The sequence below is a fragment of the Drosophila navojoa genome, chromosome X (genome assembly GCF_054131105.1).
Source record: "Drosophila navojoa isolate 15081-1374.11 chromosome X, UAZ_NAV_1.0, whole genome shotgun sequence".
In the NCBI taxonomy this organism is placed as follows: Eukaryota; Metazoa; Arthropoda; class Insecta; order Diptera; family Drosophilidae; genus Drosophila; species Drosophila navojoa.
Genome location: NC_142895.1, coordinates 26,894,612 through 26,911,268, shown reverse-complemented (window position 1 = coordinate 26,911,268; position 16,657 = coordinate 26,894,612). Strand labels below are relative to the sequence as shown.

Genomic DNA, 16,657 nt, shown 5'->3' with positions numbered 1-16,657 from the left:
TTATCTGCGATAATAATCGATAGCTCGTTCATTAAGCGTGGTGTCGTTTACCGTTAGAGGCGGAAATTTCGTAGAATAATACCCCCTCCAGCTCTTTGCCGGCCTCAATCGACCTATTAGTCGAACAGTCTCAGCAAGAACACTCTTGCTTAATGTACATATATTTATAAATATAAATACATACATGCATATGTATCGTAATAAATATTGTTTAAATTGCATAACTTATTAGCATAAATTTTAAGCAATTTTATGTTACAAAAGCATTTACACGAAATAACAGTATTCTGCAATTCGAACTTTTTTCATTTCATAATAATAGACATCGGCTTACATACATACATATATTATATAAATGTATTTCTTTATTTGTGTCTAAATAATTATTAAAAAAAAAAAAAATTACAGAACGCGTTTGCTTATGTTCGTGTAGCCAATGCCCACACAAGTGAGAAGCACTTTTTGCGCACCTCGCATATCATCCTCGCCATCGTCATCCGTCTCGGGATTCTCCAGTTTGAATGTGATTGAGAAGAAGTCACGCAGATGCTGTAGGAAGTGCACTGTGTATGTGGAGAGTGGACCTGAAATACGGCCAGATAAAGTGTTAGTCGAGTAAAAGGTATTTATGTAAATGGCACTGCGGTACCTGTTAAGAATTTGGAGACGTGCTTCTGACCGAGCGCCATGTAGAGGGCGGCCAGCCATTGGTAGGCAGAATCACAGCAGCCGCCGCGATAGATTTCGTCTAACAGACGCATGGCCACATCTCGCCCCAAGTCTTCTGGTATAGATGGCGTATCCTGCAGAGCAAATCAAATGTTATTCAATTAGAAGTGAGAACTCCAAGTATGAGTACTTACCGATTCCTCTCTGGTGTTGGAGATGCAATCGGCGGCGAAGCAAACGCCGTCTGTGGTCTCGGCCAGAAGACAGATGCCGAAACCTGGCGAGTTGCCTGACAACTTGCCACGATTTTGATCCGTGTAGATGTAGACGTCGGGCAGGAACTTGAGCATGCAGCCCTTGGCCGCCTCCACGGTACGATTGGCCATCGCCGGAGAAACCTTGCAGGCGTAGACAGTACCACGGATACGCTTCACCATGCCCTGTTCTTGGAACTGTATGGCGCGAAGGCTTTTGCGCACAGGACAGCTGAAGAAGACCTCACCGCCGCCAAGGGGCGCAACGCCGCGACGCACGACGCGCAGCTCCAGACCCTCGTCGACCAGGATGAAGCGTTTCAGCAGCGACAGCGCAGCTCCTTTGATATGATCCACCGACGGCGAGTCCCTGCTGTTTGTCACGCCACGCAGCGTGCACTGCAGCGGGTACTTGCAGAACGGACCCAGTGCAATCAGTGCATCCAAAAAATAGCCAATGCCACGCTGCACACAGCAATCGTGCTGTAACGCACCGCCGTGCAGCAGACCGGGACTGAACATGACACTGGTGCCGGCGGGGTTTAATTCAATTTTGGTGCCGTTTGTCAGCTTGTCGAGCAGACGTATCAGGCTGATCTCGTATTCCCGCAAACCGGGTGCTTGCTCATCGTCGGCGCGAATTTGTGTAATTTTAACTGGTTTTCCACTCAGGCAGGACAGCACAAGACGCTGCTTCAGGAAATTGCTGCCGCGATATATTAGGCAATTGCCTTCCTGTGCAATTGGCGGCATAATTTCTAATTATATTTATAAACACAAGAAAGAAACAGAATCTATCCTCAGCGTTTGCACGTGCGTCCAAATTGTAAACAATAGATCTGGCATGCGCGCGATAACAATTAACATCGATATATCGAGTACAATGTATCTCGTCACTGTAATACTTTTGAAATATTAAAAAAAAAAAAGTACTGCCAGCAACAGAGATCAAAATAGTTCAACAACAAAAATGAGGATTCTTTACTTACCTGAAATCCGCAAGTATGATATGTATTTATATTAAGAGATTTCAGAAACTCAATACTAGTTTGAAAGCTGATTCTAGTCTAGCCAACAATTTGGTCACAACAAAGGCTTGCCTTTAATTCAATTTAAATAAATTATTATAAATATATCTGTTTGACAACGTTTTTGCTATTATATACATGTGCATTTATTTTTGATTTCAGAATCATCAATTTGCTGTTCATAAATTGTGCTCTCGCACGTACTGGCTATATTGAGTATGGCAGCACCAAAATCAATATGACCAGCCCTTGCGCACATTTACAGCATATTTTTTTAGTATTTTTGTTTGAGCTGGCAATAGTAGTGTATTTCCCTCCGATATAAACCCCCAGTCAAAGCGAATAACAGATGTTACTCTCAGTGGAATTGTTGTCGTGTTCACTTCGTTACGGATATTTCAAATCTCATACCCCAAGCACCCTTCTGATTAAAATAAAAAGAAAACTGAATTTTGCTACAACTTCAGTAAAGTTGAATACAATTTTTTTTAAAGTTGATTAAAAAACAAAAAAAAAACTAATTGAATTAATAAGAAAAGTCTAATTGGACGCCGACTTGCAGCGCGCTTATCCAGCCCTTTCATACATACTCACGTGTGTGTGTATAAGAGTGCATTGCACGTTTTGAGCTCTTAACTGCGAGGGTGTCGAATAGCCATTATCTGCTATTAACGCCATTGCATCCGTGATCATCAATATTTTTTGCAAGTTACTTAGATCAAAAGTGAATGGTTGAAAGCAAGAAACAAGTATAAACATCAAAAAGTATTTTCCAATTGCATTTTGTGTGCATTCTATTGCGAGCAAACCCACGCGTTGCAGAGAAAACAGAACCACATATACACACACACACAAGCAAACGCATTTACACTCACATAAAAATCCTCATACATACAGACGATTTTCAACGCCAAAAGCAAGTTGCCAAACAAACAAAAACAAAACAGGCTCCAGCAGTTGCAGGCGCGCCAACATCGTCGTCGACGTCGCTGCATTTAGCCCAACGTCGACGTTGTTATTGTTGTTGTCGCCGCGAGTGTGAGGACGCAAACGAACAGAGAACAAAAGGCAATCAGAAAGTACACACGCTGAGGTAAGTGAGAATTAAGTCTCATGTGGATATGTATGGAGTAATATACAGAAATATTTAATTTATATTTTTTTGTTCATATGTATATGTACATACATCTGTATATGTACATGCATATGTATATGTATTATTATATAATTTGAAACAAACAAACAAAAACCGGCTTTTACCGGCAATTACCACGAAGCGAATATGAATCCATAATAAATAAAATACTTGTGCGATATAAATACATAAGTATACAGCTAAAGAGTATGCACACATATATACATATATATGCATACATATATGCACTCACATATTTGTAAATTACATGTTCTGTTATATCAGTTACTGCAATTGCGATTGATGCAATATATTTAAATTTAAAATTAGATTTCAAATGCTGCATATTTTTGTATATGGCGTACGTGATAAATTCGGCCGGCATTTACGCACACAATCAACCAAACAGCTTCACACATAGATGGGGTGGAGAGGGCGGCCCGAGAATACAACCATGCGCGCCAACTTGTTTTTCTTCTTCCTCTTCTCTTATGCTCACTGAATTTGTATTCGGCAAACTTCCAGCTCATTCCATTTCCATGCGCGGCTCATAACTGGCGTTGCCACTGTTGCAAATTTCCTTTTATATGTTGTTTATGTTCTTAATGTATGCTTGTATACATAAATTCATACATGTATTTACATTACATAATGGAATGCAATTTTTTATTTACCGTGGTGTGAATTGCGTCCGTCATGGATAGAGTGTACTTATTTATATAGACGTTACTGTTTTTAGTGCAGCATACTTACCTATGTTTGTAGGTACGTTAGTTATGCTGTTGCTGATGTATTCGCTTTTGCAGCCGTTGTCTTTATTTTTTGCGACGCAATTTCGGCAAAGCGTCGTTTTATGCTCTTTGCAGAGAATTTCGAAAACAATTACAAGCACGCACGAAAACAACAAGAATATACATACATATATACATAGGTGTGTGTGTGTGTATTTATAAGAATATATTAATGCATGTGCTTTTGTTTATACATATATCTACATACGCATTTATGTGTTTATTTTAAAAACATTGCCAAATTTTGAACTGGGCACTCCTGCTGAATCGCAACGGTGGTTGGTTTTTGTTTTGGGTGTGCTTGCAGAGGGGACACAACAAGTGCGAAACAGAGGCAAGAACAACAACGCAGTGCGGCAATAACATAGAAAGTTTGTAAGAGGGGACTCATTTTCAAGGTTAAACCGGGCAAAACAAACATCAAACCGGTTACAGCATACAAAACCATGCGTGTGTGTGTGCTTATATGTATTGAGAAGGAACATGCGACGCAATAGCATAGGATTAATGTATGTAAATACACATGTATTTAAAACTCATGTTAATATATGTACATATGTATGTATGGAAGTGTACGTGCATATGTATGTGTGTATGTATATGTACTTCTTTACACTGCCTACCCATGTGCAGTTTTACAAAACAATGCAATAACAAATTAAAAAGAATCGGTGCTGTTCTCCACGTACTAGTGTATATCCAAACAGAACATATACATATACAAATACATACATACATGTGTGTGTGCATATGTATGTCGATGAACATACATATGTATGTATTTACATTTCTCTGTTAATACACATATCCAATACTCTGTGCACGGCCAAGCACAGCACATATCGATGTGTCTGTGACAAACTTCGTTTAAAGTTCTCTTATTGAGAGCAACAGAGATGGCAATAATATTAGTCAATTGTGAGGGTTGGAAAGCTAACGGCGACATTTATGCTTGCTGTATTTGTGACCTTGAAATTGTCCAGGCCGCCAGTGAGAGTTTGATATGCGTATCTCACATATCTGCATACAAATAAACGTACATATGTCCATATATGTACTATGTACGTATGTATATATTTACATATACATACATTCATACATTGGTGGAAAGACAATGTCTACATATACAAACATATATTTATTATATTGTATGCCTTCAGGACTTTAAGTATACAATGTTTAAAAGCAAATAATTATGAATATAAACATTGTCATACACAGTCTGCATTTACATACATACATACATACATATGTTGTATGTACATATTTATGTAGATATACATATATGTAAATACGTACAAAAGTATGTTTGTATTCGCCTCGCATATTCATTTGGCAGTCTCTTTGCAATAAATAACGGCACTTGCATGCGAATGTAACAACAAAAAGAAGCACAACAAAAACCAAAAACTATGTACATAAATGCCAATATTGTTTATTTATAGTTTTTAAGCGACGGCCGCCGTATCGCTGTTGCTATCATTTTCTAGTCTAGTCAGCCGCCTGTTGTGCTTGTTTGGGTGTGTGAGTGATCACAACAATGTATAAGTTAGTACATACATATATATATGGATAGATGGCGCAAGACTTTGGGGCGACTTTACATGCATTGTCCACGTATTATGAATTATTTGAATATGCATTCATGTATAGGGATGTTATTCTTTGGGCTTTGCTTCCTTCAGAATTCGTCACATGATATATGCCCTACATAAAGAATGAAAATGCTCAATAATAAATCGACTTCTTAAATGCTTTTCGCTTTTATGAAATTTGCCATTCATTTACATTGAAATATTATCGAGATGGGGAAGAAAGTTATAACGGGATTGTATTTGAACTATATTTCTCCAGTATTGCATAGTTATTTTCGTTCTCAAAAATTGCTTTAATACATACATATGTATAACATAAATATATTATAAAGAAAATCAACTAAGTTGGCATTCACTAATATCTCACTCTTGATATATTATTCCTTGTGTTTTATAGCAACCGATTAAATCAAGAGCAAGTAAACACAACAAGAGCACAAGGAAAGTGTAGCACCTGGTCACACGGTACAATAAACAAATTGGAGATTGAGAAAGAGTGAGCGATACATATACATATACATACATAAGGTTCCACGAGGGTTACGGAGAGCAGAAACTGTGTTTCTTGCTCTAACTGTTGTGCATTCCAAGAAGAAACAGCAGCGAGAAGAATCCAGAGAGAGCGAGAGGGGGAGAGAGAAGGAGAGTAGGATCAAAGCGGATAGAGTACAAGGGAAGTGAGGGATCAGAAAACAGCAGAATGGAGCTAGAGTCGAATATCAACCAGAAAGCTAACGGCGACGTCGCCAGCAACGGCGGCTCCGACTCAAAGGAGAGCTCCGTGGAGCGGGAACTGAATGGCGAGATTGAGGCGGTAGAGCTGAACGGCGGGCCCTCGAATGGGCACAATCACATCAAGAAGCCCTTGCCCGTGGGCGACGGCCATGATGGCCGCATCAAGCGAAAGGCCAAGCGCCTCATCCAAAGACAAAATAGCGGCAGTGGTAGTGGCAGCGGCACATCTGCCACGTCCCTAACCAATGGGGCCGCTACTGCTGGAGGCGGTATTGTTCCGAGCATCGCCAGTACCACGGTGTCGTCGCTGGCCAACGGCATGTTGCCATCCGGCACGGGCTATGTGGTGCCGCATCGGCGCTGGAAGAATAGCCGAAGATCCCGCAATTTGACACGTGGGCGGGGCCTGCCTAAGAAGGGCGGTGCCGGTGGCAAAGGGGTCTGGGGATTGCCCGGATCGGAGGCGCTGGCCGAGGTGTACGAAGATGAGAATGATCCCAACTATGACAGCGAGGTCAACGATCGAAATGTGGAGCTACGCGAAGTCATCACCGAAATCACGCCCGAAGAATTCTTCAAGCTCGCCGAGCCGATTGTGCTCGAGTACTACGAGCACGGGGACACCCACGAGGTGGCCGTCAGCTTTGACGAGATCTTGCAGAGCCCGCTGCGAGAGTACATTACCAGCATCCTGGTCGAGATTGCGATGGACCACAAGGACTCGCAGCGGGAGATGACCTCGGTGCTAATCTCAGATCTCTATGGCCGCGTCATCACCGGCAAGGACATCGAGAAGGGCTTCAACATGGTGCTAGCCAATCTGCCCGATCTCATACTGGACACGCCCGAGGCGCCAGTGATGCTGGGCAACTTCATGGCCAGAGCCATAGCCGACGACTGCATGCCGCCGAAGTTCGTCAGTCGACCCGAGGAGCACCAGCAGATGAACGAGTACGCCGAGCAGGCGCTGCGCCGGGCCGATGCGTTGCTCCACAAGCAGGTGTGGGCCCATCTGGACAACGTCTGGGGCATGGGCGGACCCCTGCGGCCAGTGAAGACCATCACAAAACAGATGACCCTCTTGCTCAAGGAGTATCTGTCCTCCCGCGACGTGGCCGAGGCGCAGCGCTGCCTGCGCGCCCTCGAGGTGCCCCACTACCATCATGAGCTCGTCTATGAGGCCGTCGTGATGACACTCGAATCCTTAAGCCAGACCACCGAGGAGGCCATGTGCGAGCTGCTGAAGTCGCTCGATCTAACGTGTCTGGTTCTACCAGCTGGCATGGAGCAGGTCAGTAAATCGTTCCATATCTACTTCCACCCATTGTTTTAAAACTAGAGCAGCCAGAAGCAAAACAAAACTCAAATTAAATTTAGAATAGATTAGATTCAGTGAAATACAAAAACAAAAAACAGCCGTTAATCGTCGCGCGGTGACCTCTTTGGAAAAATACCAAAAAATAAATTAAAATATATAGTATAGTATAAATAGATATAGCTGAAGCTGGGGGAACAGTGATGCAAAATGTTTTTCGAATATAAAAAATTAAAATTTACAAACGTGAAAAATGTCGAGCAAACAGAACCAAGGAAATTATTTTAGCAAAACAAACAGAAAAATAATTTAAAATATGAAAATATCGGGCAACTAGAAGCAAAAACATCATTTGAAAATATAGAAAATATCAAAGAAACAGAAGGAAAAAATAATAATTAAAATATAGACAATTATTAAAATAAAGGCAAAGTTAATAATTAAAAAAAAATATAAAAATATTTTAGGCAAAACAGATGCAAAAATATTATTTTACATTAAAATGTAATACGAGACAAACACAAGAGAAGCATTGATCAAGGTGCAGCCAACTTAATGCGTAATCAAACCATCTGGTGTTGCCCCATTGCTTAAGTTGTGAGTGCACGATACCTAGAAATAAAACAAAGTAGACTAGACAGTGTCTAGTATTACCGGTGAAAATAAACTTTAATTTCTGCCTGATACGGGCACGCACATGTCTGTACATGACATAGATATGACTAGCACATCTGTATGCACTTATTATATCAATGTTTATATTCGTTTGATTGGTTTTGATTGCAGGGCTTCATGCGCGTCTTTGATGACATGGCGGATATTGTGCTGGACGTGCCATTGGCGTATATAATACTCGATCGATTTGTAGAACGATGCAATCGTGCCGGCTTCCTAACCGACAAGATTATCAACAATGTGCCATCGCGGTAAGTGTGGGTGTGCTAAACACCCCATCCCCACGCCCCTCTTTTAGGCAGTACGAATGATCGGCATGCCAATAAACTTATTCGTTCATTATGTGTGGGTGTGTGTGTAAAAGTAGGGCCCGTTGCTCGGGCCCACCTGTAAGCCACAGCAAGAACGGCAACAACAACGTTTAGTAGCCGTCAGCCCAACAAAGCAAAAGGAACAAAAATAAAAACAAAAACAATTTACTTTACGTAATCTTGTCAGTCAGAGGCGGCTCCCCCGTCAACAATATATAGCCCATTATATAGTCTTGCTGTTTTTATTATTGTTCTAAGCTTTGTAACATACATACATGTGTACATATGTATGTATATGTCTGTATATACAACAAATATCATATGCATGTATACGTGTATATATATAGCAATGTGCATGGGTATGTATAGATACATGGATATGTGCACACACACATATGTATGTATATGTGCATACATGTATGTATGAATGTAGACACCCCATCAACTTGTTTTTGATTTTGTTTTTTGTTTTTGCCGGCATTTTGCGGCTCCCCTTCTTGACTTGTTGTTTGTTATTTTGTGTGTCGCCCGTTGCGTCGTTCTTGGCTGTTGTTTATCTTCTACTTTTGCTTTTGACTCATTTTCTCAATTTTGTGCTGCGTGTGAGTATGTATGTGTGCCGTCTGTCGCTCTCTCTCCCTCTCTCTCTCTCTTTGCATGTGTGTGTGTTTGTTTATGATATTTCTATTGCGCAGTTTGATTTTTGCGGCAAGGCAGCGTTGGCTCTGCTGGCGTCGTCAGCGTCAGCGTCTACGTTAGGTTGGGGCAGTCGCAGGCGTTGTTTGAGGGGCCGGTTTATCAGCGCCGGTTAGTTATTATTTCAAGGTATATACATACATTTGTAAATATACATACATATATGTATATTTGTACATACAAGCATCAGTTTACGTACATATGTACATATACTCTTTAAGAAATACATATGTATGTACATATGTATGTTTGCTTATTTTATAAGATTTTACGGCCAAACAGGCCTAGAAAAGTTTTATTTTTATTGATTTTGCTTTGGTTTGTGGAAAAATGAAAACAAAATATATACGTATGTATGCATGTATGTATGTATATACTTCAATATTCTGCGAAAAAATATCGAAAGCTCTTATTGCAATTTTTTCTTATTAACACATACGTATATACACGTATATAAATACTGAACATGATATACATAAGTAGATATACACATTGTACATGTAAGATGATCACCGCAATAGAGTAAACAGTAGTCGTACTGGGAAAAAAAATATAATATTAGATGAGTAGCTTCTATTTACTATCGACTTCTAAGATATGAAGCTGATTTCGTTGTTTGTTTGCCACGCAACCTGCAGTATTTATTAACTCGTGTGACTCGTTTTCAATTTATTTAGAATTTTTCAGTCAAACATTGTGTGTGTGCGTGTATGTGTGCGAAGAGAGGGAGAGAGAGAATGTGTTTATATCGATAATATGTACGTATCGATTGCGTGGTGCAGGTCACACCTACACACACTTCTAAAACACAACAGAGTTGGCATTGATAACACAAATAGTTATAGCTGCTGTGATAGTTACATATGCATTTATAGGGTGGTGATGGTGGATTTTGTTGGTGGTGCAACAACCTGCATGTGGCTCAAGATCGTGAGTCCCATGGAGAAGGTAAAAATGGCGGCTAAGCGACTACGACTGTGACTGCTTCTGCCTTGACTATAGTCGTAGTCGTAGTTGTTGCCGTTGCCATTGCAGTTACAGTTGCCGCTGTTATCGACCTGCTCTGCCACACCCACAAAACAAAAGCAGCACAACAACAACAATATGAACAAGCTAGCTGGCTGTTGTTGTTGTCGTTGCTGCTGCTATGAGCTTAGCTGCCGTCGTTGCAGTTGTTGGAGCTGCATTTTGCATTCGCCTTGGCTGCGGCTGTTGCTCTTTGGCACTTAACATAGTCACAATGAAAAAAAAAAGCACCAACTACTATGACAGAAGCATTTACATTGCACACACACACACGCTCACACACTTGAGCGCTACTGCGACAACGTGTCCCTCAATACCCTAGAAACGATGTGCTGTGTGGTGTATGCTGTGCTCAAATGTGTAGTATGATTATTATTATTATTATATTTATTATTTGAAAACAGAGTATTGGGCAGCCAGGCACATAAGCCTAATTTATTTGTTGTTTCTTCTGTCTGTCGCACTATCGCTCGCTTGAGCTAACAATAATTCGCTGCCTATACTCTCCATACATAGTTGATCGCCCAGTCTCCAAATTGTGCTTGCTTCATATTACATACATATATTTGCACACACATACATATTCATGCAGCAGAAATAGAGCTTTGAAGTTGATGTAGGTTAAAATTTGATACTGGCTTGTTCGGCACTTCAGATAAACCAGCGAAACTAGTTTCTAGTTGTATAGTGCACCCTGCGCTCCTCACCTTCTCCCTCTCACCCACACATACAAACACACACATATGCACAGGTTAGTCGTAACACAGCTGTTTTGTCGCTGCAGTTTTTCGTTCAGAGAGGAGTAAAAAGGGTCAACGGTTGAATAAACTCTGCTGCAAATTCATTCGAGTAACGCGTCAAGATTTGTTGTTGGGGCTTTTTTAGGACATTTTCGTTGTTGCTGTAGTTTGATCTCACTTGCCAAATTCGCAAAATGTATTTTCGTAATGCGATTGTGGTATTTTTTGTTGTAATTGTTTTTGGCATTGCATAATGCGTAATGTGTGTTGCCTTTATGGTTTTGCACGGAATATTTTATGCACAAGTGTGCTTAAAAAGCGAATAATGCAAAACAGAATATACCTTTGTTGCCTGATAAACTACAAATTGTGAATCTTTAAAAAGGGAGGATGAATGCATTGGATGTATTGATTGGGTTTCTTGAAGTCTGAAAGGGCAATTCTATAGTACTTTTAGTATTTTTGATCTACATATATCAATTGATTTTATTCTCTGCTCTAATTACAGTGGACGCAAACGTTTTGTCTCTGAGGGCGACGGCGGACACGTTAAGCCGGCAACTTTGCCTATGCGCGACTAAATAGCAAGGATCGATTGATTTCAACTCGGAGGCAGTGGCAGCAGCAGCAGCAGAAGCAGAAGCACCAGTAGCAGTAGCATACAACAATAACAGAAATATTATGAAAAAAAAAAAAAACAAAAAACAAAACAGAACAACAATATCACAAAGCAAAATACCGTTAAACGCAAGCAACAACAACAGCAACAGCTTAACACACAAAACTTAAGAGACGAGGACAGAAAGAAAGCTGGAGGGAGGGGGGAGAGAGAGTATACAAAGCAAAAGTTGTTTCTCTTGTTGTTGTTGCACATGGAATAATAAAATGAGGACATAAAATACAAATAACTCTAAAAAGTAACTACAAATAACAATCAATCGGAAATTGATCTCCGTTTAAACTATATGAGTAATATATACATACATATGCATGCATACATACATACACATAAATATATCTACGTATAAACATAAAATTATTTTAAAAATATTTGTAAAATAACAATGCAACAAAAAGAAAATGGCAACAACGACAACAACGGAAACAGCAATAAACACTACATACAAACACTTAACACACACACACGCTCGTGTACACACACACTCACAGACCTATAGACAGACACCAATACTTTCGAAGAGCGAGTGCAGGAAAGCAAGAGATAGAGAGAGATAAAGAAAGAGTGCGCGCGAAAAAGCTGATGAGAGCAATTTTCGTCGCTGCCGCAGCTGCAGGCTGCAGGCTGCAGCAGTAAATGGAACTGCAAACATATTTACTTATACGAAACTGTTATACATACACACACAAATACACATGAACACAATCACAAACTGAAACACAGACACAGAGACACCGTTATTATTACTAGACATCTAACACACAACTAAAATTGATTAGAATATACAACTAAGTTTAAGAGAAATCCATGCAAGCAAACAAAAATGAATAGTTACAGATTATATTACGATAATTGTGTTATGTTTAAGTTTTCATGCGACAGAAAAGAGAAGAAAGCTGCAAACAAATGAATGCATTATTCAAATATTTACAGAGATACATACTTAATATTCATGTTTGGCCCTATGAAAACATTTCAAATACATGTGTGTATATTGAAAATAAGGCACATCGATTTCAATTCCAGACTTTTTAGCTTTGTATTACAAAATTTGCGGTTAGTTTTTTTTATTGTATTTTACATTTTACACGTTACAACCACACACCTATATAAACACATACACAATCCATTTTTACCATTGGAGCAATAATAAAAATTGCAAGAGCAGTTTCTTACTTTTAAGCATAAAAAAATTGGTCTTGTTGCGAAAGAAGACTCGGCCCTACAAATTATCTACTTATTATCATTATAAACATATACAAACTACACCATTTTTCTTCTTTGTAATGCTCGCATACAGTTTGAATAAAAATACATACATATATTTTATGCACATTTGAAAAAAAAAAAAACACCAAAAGCTTCCATCGTTTTCTTACGTTTATTTGTATAACAGTTTGAGAGTATTTGGAAAGGCTTCGACTACATTTTTCTTTGATTTCTTTTGTATAAAAATGAAAGAATATTATTTTGCTCTGCCTGAAAATTAAATAATTCCGACTTTTTTTTTTACTTTTTTTTTTTAAATAATTTGTAAGCGCTTTGAACGCAACTGTACTTTGAAAAAATTGTCGTGCGAGAGAGCAACTTGCACATACGCATATTATAGGATATTACTATACATATACACGCATATATATATATTTCTATATATATATATGAATATTATATTATTATATATATTATATACAACTATTGTGTTACAAATACATACAAAATAATAATAAAAAGAGAACATAAATACATTAAAGTTTCAGTTTTTTACTATTTACTTAAACCCGAAAAGAAGGGAATCGTAAGGTTAAATCCGCTGTTGGCCGGCTGGTTAAGTGGTATCTGGCGGCTCCAGCTTCACCTCGCATCAGGGTCGCCCCATCCCAACGGACGAGGGTAGCATCCCAGAGCCCATGGAGGCAGTGGAGCTGGCCATCGAACCGTGCATCTGGACGTGTTTGCGGTAGTTGGTGAAGTGCTCGAGGTATTGCTTGACTGTGTCCATTGGCTCGTAGAGGTCGTTCTGCTTAGCGTGCAGCTGCTGCTGACCCATGGCATTCATGATAGTCTGAGTGGTGAAGTAGGTGGGATACTCCTTGGGCACACTGATGCCGAGGAAGCCTTGCAGCATTTCGCGTATCATTTCCCAGCAGTAGGAGAGCGTGATGCAAGGCCTGTACTCGATCTCGATTAGGATGCCCTTGAAATGCTCCATCATGGTGACAGAGCCAAGCTTGATGACAAAATCGCCGTACTCAAAGCGGGCGCCGCGCGATTCAATCTTCGTCTGCTTCTTTGATGTGAATATTGAAGTCATTTTAAGCATTAGCAAGTCGAAAATATTGTCGGCCACGATGGCCACTTGCTTGCCGGTGCCATTATCGATTATGGAGAACGTGGAAGCCGGATACTCGGAGTTGTGCAGCACATGCACTGCTCGAGCCGGCGTCCCGTGCTGCGGCGTCGAGATGAATGTCTCACAGTCAACCAAAAATTGGCCGGCATGCGATGCGCCCAGCGAGAGTAGCCGCTTGCCAAGATGGTCCATGATGTGGGCTCCAGACTTGCCCTCTGGGAGTGGATATGGTTGCAACACGGTTACACCCATGTTCAATCGATTACAATGCCTTTCTTTTTGTTTATTTTCTATGAGCTTGCAACCGTTCAGTACACTGAATCGTAAGTGTGACCACAAATAGAGCGCGGCCAAAATCGCGAATGTCAAAATACCAAATTGTTACCGAAAATGATAGTATTTCCAAGATTTTAAACTAATTTGTGTTTTAGCTTGTCTGGCAACGCTTCATTCTAATATCAATACGTTTAAATATTAAATAATAAATGTAGTATTCAAATGATTGAAAATACGCAGAGCTCATAATATTTTAAAGTAAAGTACTCAATGAGTTGAATTGTAGAACCATTGAATGCGATTTCATCTGTTTTTAAGCTCGTACTTCATTTCCACCATCAACTTATTGGCCGGTGATTTAACGATACTATCGGTTGTATCATCACTTGCTCGCGTATTGGCGTGCGGTGGTGTAGCTACAGTGGTCGCTCTCGGCAGAGCAAACTGCGTCGTTTGTTTATGATAATAATAATTTAGTATCATCTAAATAACTCACACGCGCGGATCGGCAGTGTGTTTGGCATCGAATAACCTATATCCATATCCGTATCCATCATAACCGTGAATATGTCGATGTAAAATGAATGCATTGCGCAATATTTTTACGTCGCGTACCCTCAACTATCTACGCCAGAATGGACAGAATGCGATCCTCAATGCCACACAACAGGGACCAGTGGCGCTGTCCGATGCCGAAGCCGATGCGGACAAACCGCTGAATAACGCCCAACGTTCGACGCTATCCATTCCGCGGTCCATTCTCGATGCCTGTCGCTTTACGGCTAAGCCGTTCGAGATTACGGGCAGTGTCACTGGAGCCAAGCCAAAGGGCTCCTTATCGCCGACCACGTTGAAACGCTTCCGGCGTATGCAACGGCGCATGGAGATCGTGTATCTCTGCAAGCTGTGCAACACACGCAACACGAAGACCATTAGCGAGGAGGCCTACAACAGTGGCGTGGTCATACTCCAGTGCGATGGCTGTGCCGTCGATCACTTGATCAAGGACAATCTGGGCCTCTTCTCCAATAGAGATGGCAGCAGCAGCGCCAGCGGAGGCAGCTGGAATATCGATGAGATCCTATCGAATCGCCAGGAGAAAGTGCGCATCATCAAAGTGAATGAGCATGGTGAACTAATCTAGTTCTAGTCAGGACAGCGATGCAGTGTCATCGTGTCGTCAACACCTTTTGAACATGGAGGAGACGAAGAAAAATAACCGAAGAACCAACTTAAGCCTCAAATTTTTGACTTGTTATGTTTTGTTGTATACATTATGAGAGCCGACGGCTAAATATAATTTGTTATCGCGGGTCAAACCAGCCATGAGTAACTCAAATTGAACAAATATCAAAAATTGTTGTCTTTCATTTACTACAATCTTAACTATTGCTTTGCCTCAGACATCTGACGATCGACGAATGACAATCGATCGACCCAATGTACCCACATTCTGATTAATGTGTTTACCAGAATTTCTAATTTCCTTGGAATATAAATATACTTTCGTACACACATGCATAGATACAAAAAGAGCACGCGCCCACCGCATTGCTGTTTATAGTCTCTAGGTACTCGCATATAGTATATGCGATTTTACGTAGTTGCTTTCATATCTAATTAGTGGTGAGCGAAATTATTTCTCTGACGCAGCCGAAACACGAATATATAAATGTTTCAGTTTATATATTATAATTATAATATATGATTATTATCATATATTTTTATTTATAAATAAATCATTAGTCCTACTATTGCAACATATCAGATCTCCCAGTTCGTTATTTTGTGATCTGTGTTCGTGTCAGTCACGCGCTCATCTCTAGTCTAATCCCGAATACGAGACAAACGAGTCATCGTGCGTCTGCGCCCAAGGGGCCTGACGGGGTTTCGTTCAAATTCTGGCTGGCGATTGCTGCTAATTGTAACATTGCAAAAACAAATCCAAAGTCCGCGAATGCACGAATTTGTTAATTGTTGGGCATTATCAGCAGGCGCTAATTGTTAACGCGAATTCAGATCTTGAATGAAATCGAGTGCAAAACGCTAAGGTTAAGGAGATGGCAAAGTTTTAAATATTTCAAGCTTTTTGCGGTTAGTAGCAGCTTTTAAACGTGTTTCTTTTTTATCTGAATATCAAGTGCAGGCACCGACGTCTGGCACAATTAAATCACTGTCCCACACGCTTGATAAGTTTATCGCATTCGCTGACAGTGCGGATAAAAATGCGTGGTTCTCAATTAATGGCACTTTTTGATACTTGATAATTGCTGATAAGCAATTTGCATTCGGCGTAATTAAGAGTTCTATTGGTCGAGGGAGACACAGAAATAGAGAGGGATAGCTGAGGTTCGGAAGCATTAAAACAAGCTGGTATTCATG

At 40.3% G+C, this 16,657-nt stretch overlaps 4 protein-coding genes across 4 annotated transcripts; 2 read left to right on the top strand and 2 right to left on the bottom strand.

Moving 5' to 3' along the window:
- Nucleotides 1-393: 393 nt before the first annotated feature.
- Rtc1 (RNA terminal phosphate cyclase 1) lies at nt 394-1,790 on the bottom strand. Its single transcript, XM_018109567.3, has 3 exons — nt 864-1,790; nt 650-803; nt 394-584 (listed from the first exon to the last, which is right to left on the bottom strand). Exons 1-3 carry the CDS (start codon nt 1,674-1,676, stop codon nt 403-405), a joined length of 1,149 nt encoding a protein of 382 aa, XP_017965056.1. The 5' UTR covers nt 1,677-1,790; the 3' UTR covers nt 394-402.
- A 506-nt stretch (nt 1,791-2,296) lies between these two features.
- Nucleotides 2,297-11,591, top strand: Pdcd4 (Programmed cell death 4). The gene is made up of 4 exons (XM_018109565.3): nt 2,297-3,044; nt 5,870-7,498; nt 8,309-8,448; nt 11,479-11,591. The coding sequence occupies exons 2-4, from the start codon at nt 6,173-6,175 to the stop codon at nt 11,549-11,551; spliced, it is 1,539 nt and encodes a 512-aa protein (XP_017965054.1). The 5' UTR covers nt 2,297-3,044; nt 5,870-6,172; the 3' UTR covers nt 11,552-11,591.
- A 1,523-nt stretch (nt 11,592-13,114) lies between these two features.
- Nucleotides 13,115-14,357, bottom strand: MED20 (Mediator complex subunit 20). The gene has a single exon (XM_018109572.3). It carries the CDS (start codon nt 14,249-14,251, stop codon nt 13,511-13,513), a length of 741 nt encoding a protein of 246 aa, XP_017965061.1. The 5' UTR covers nt 14,252-14,357; the 3' UTR covers nt 13,115-13,510.
- Nucleotides 14,358-14,647: 290 nt separating this feature from the next.
- LOC108657113 (uncharacterized) lies at nt 14,648-15,632 on the top strand. Its single transcript, XM_018109573.3, has one exon. The coding sequence runs from the start codon at nt 14,856-14,858 to the stop codon at nt 15,417-15,419; it is 564 nt and encodes a 187-aa protein (XP_017965062.1). The 5' UTR covers nt 14,648-14,855; the 3' UTR covers nt 15,420-15,632.
- Nucleotides 15,633-16,657: the final 1,025 nt, after the last annotated feature.

Bases quoted from the DNA above. Each gene is read 5' to 3' on its own strand.
- Rtc1 (XM_018109567.3), bottom strand. From the start codon at position 1,676: ATGCCGCCAATTGCACAGGAAGGCAATTGCCTAATATATCGCGGCAGC. The intron at 804-863 runs GTAAGTACTCAT...TTTGCTCTGCAG, and splicing joins CCAACACCAGAGAGGAATCG to GATACGCCATCTATACCAGA. The intron at 585-649 runs GTACCGCAGTGC...GCCGTATTTCAG, and splicing joins CGTCTCCAAATTCTTAACAG to GTCCACTCTCCACATACACA.
- Pdcd4 (XM_018109565.3), top strand. From the start codon at position 6,173: ATGGAGCTAGAGTCGAATATCAACCAGAAAGCTAACGGCGACGTCGCC. The intron at 7,499-8,308 runs GTCAGTAAATCG...TTTTGATTGCAG, and splicing joins TACCAGCTGGCATGGAGCAG to GGCTTCATGCGCGTCTTTGA. The intron at 8,449-11,478 runs GTAAGTGTGGGT...CTCTAATTACAG, and splicing joins ATCAACAATGTGCCATCGCG to TGGACGCAAACGTTTTGTCT.
- MED20 (XM_018109572.3), bottom strand. From the start codon at position 14,251: ATGGGTGTAACCGTGTTGCAACCATATCCACTCCCAGAGGGCAAGTCT.
- LOC108657113 (XM_018109573.3), top strand. From the start codon at position 14,856: ATGAATGCATTGCGCAATATTTTTACGTCGCGTACCCTCAACTATCTA.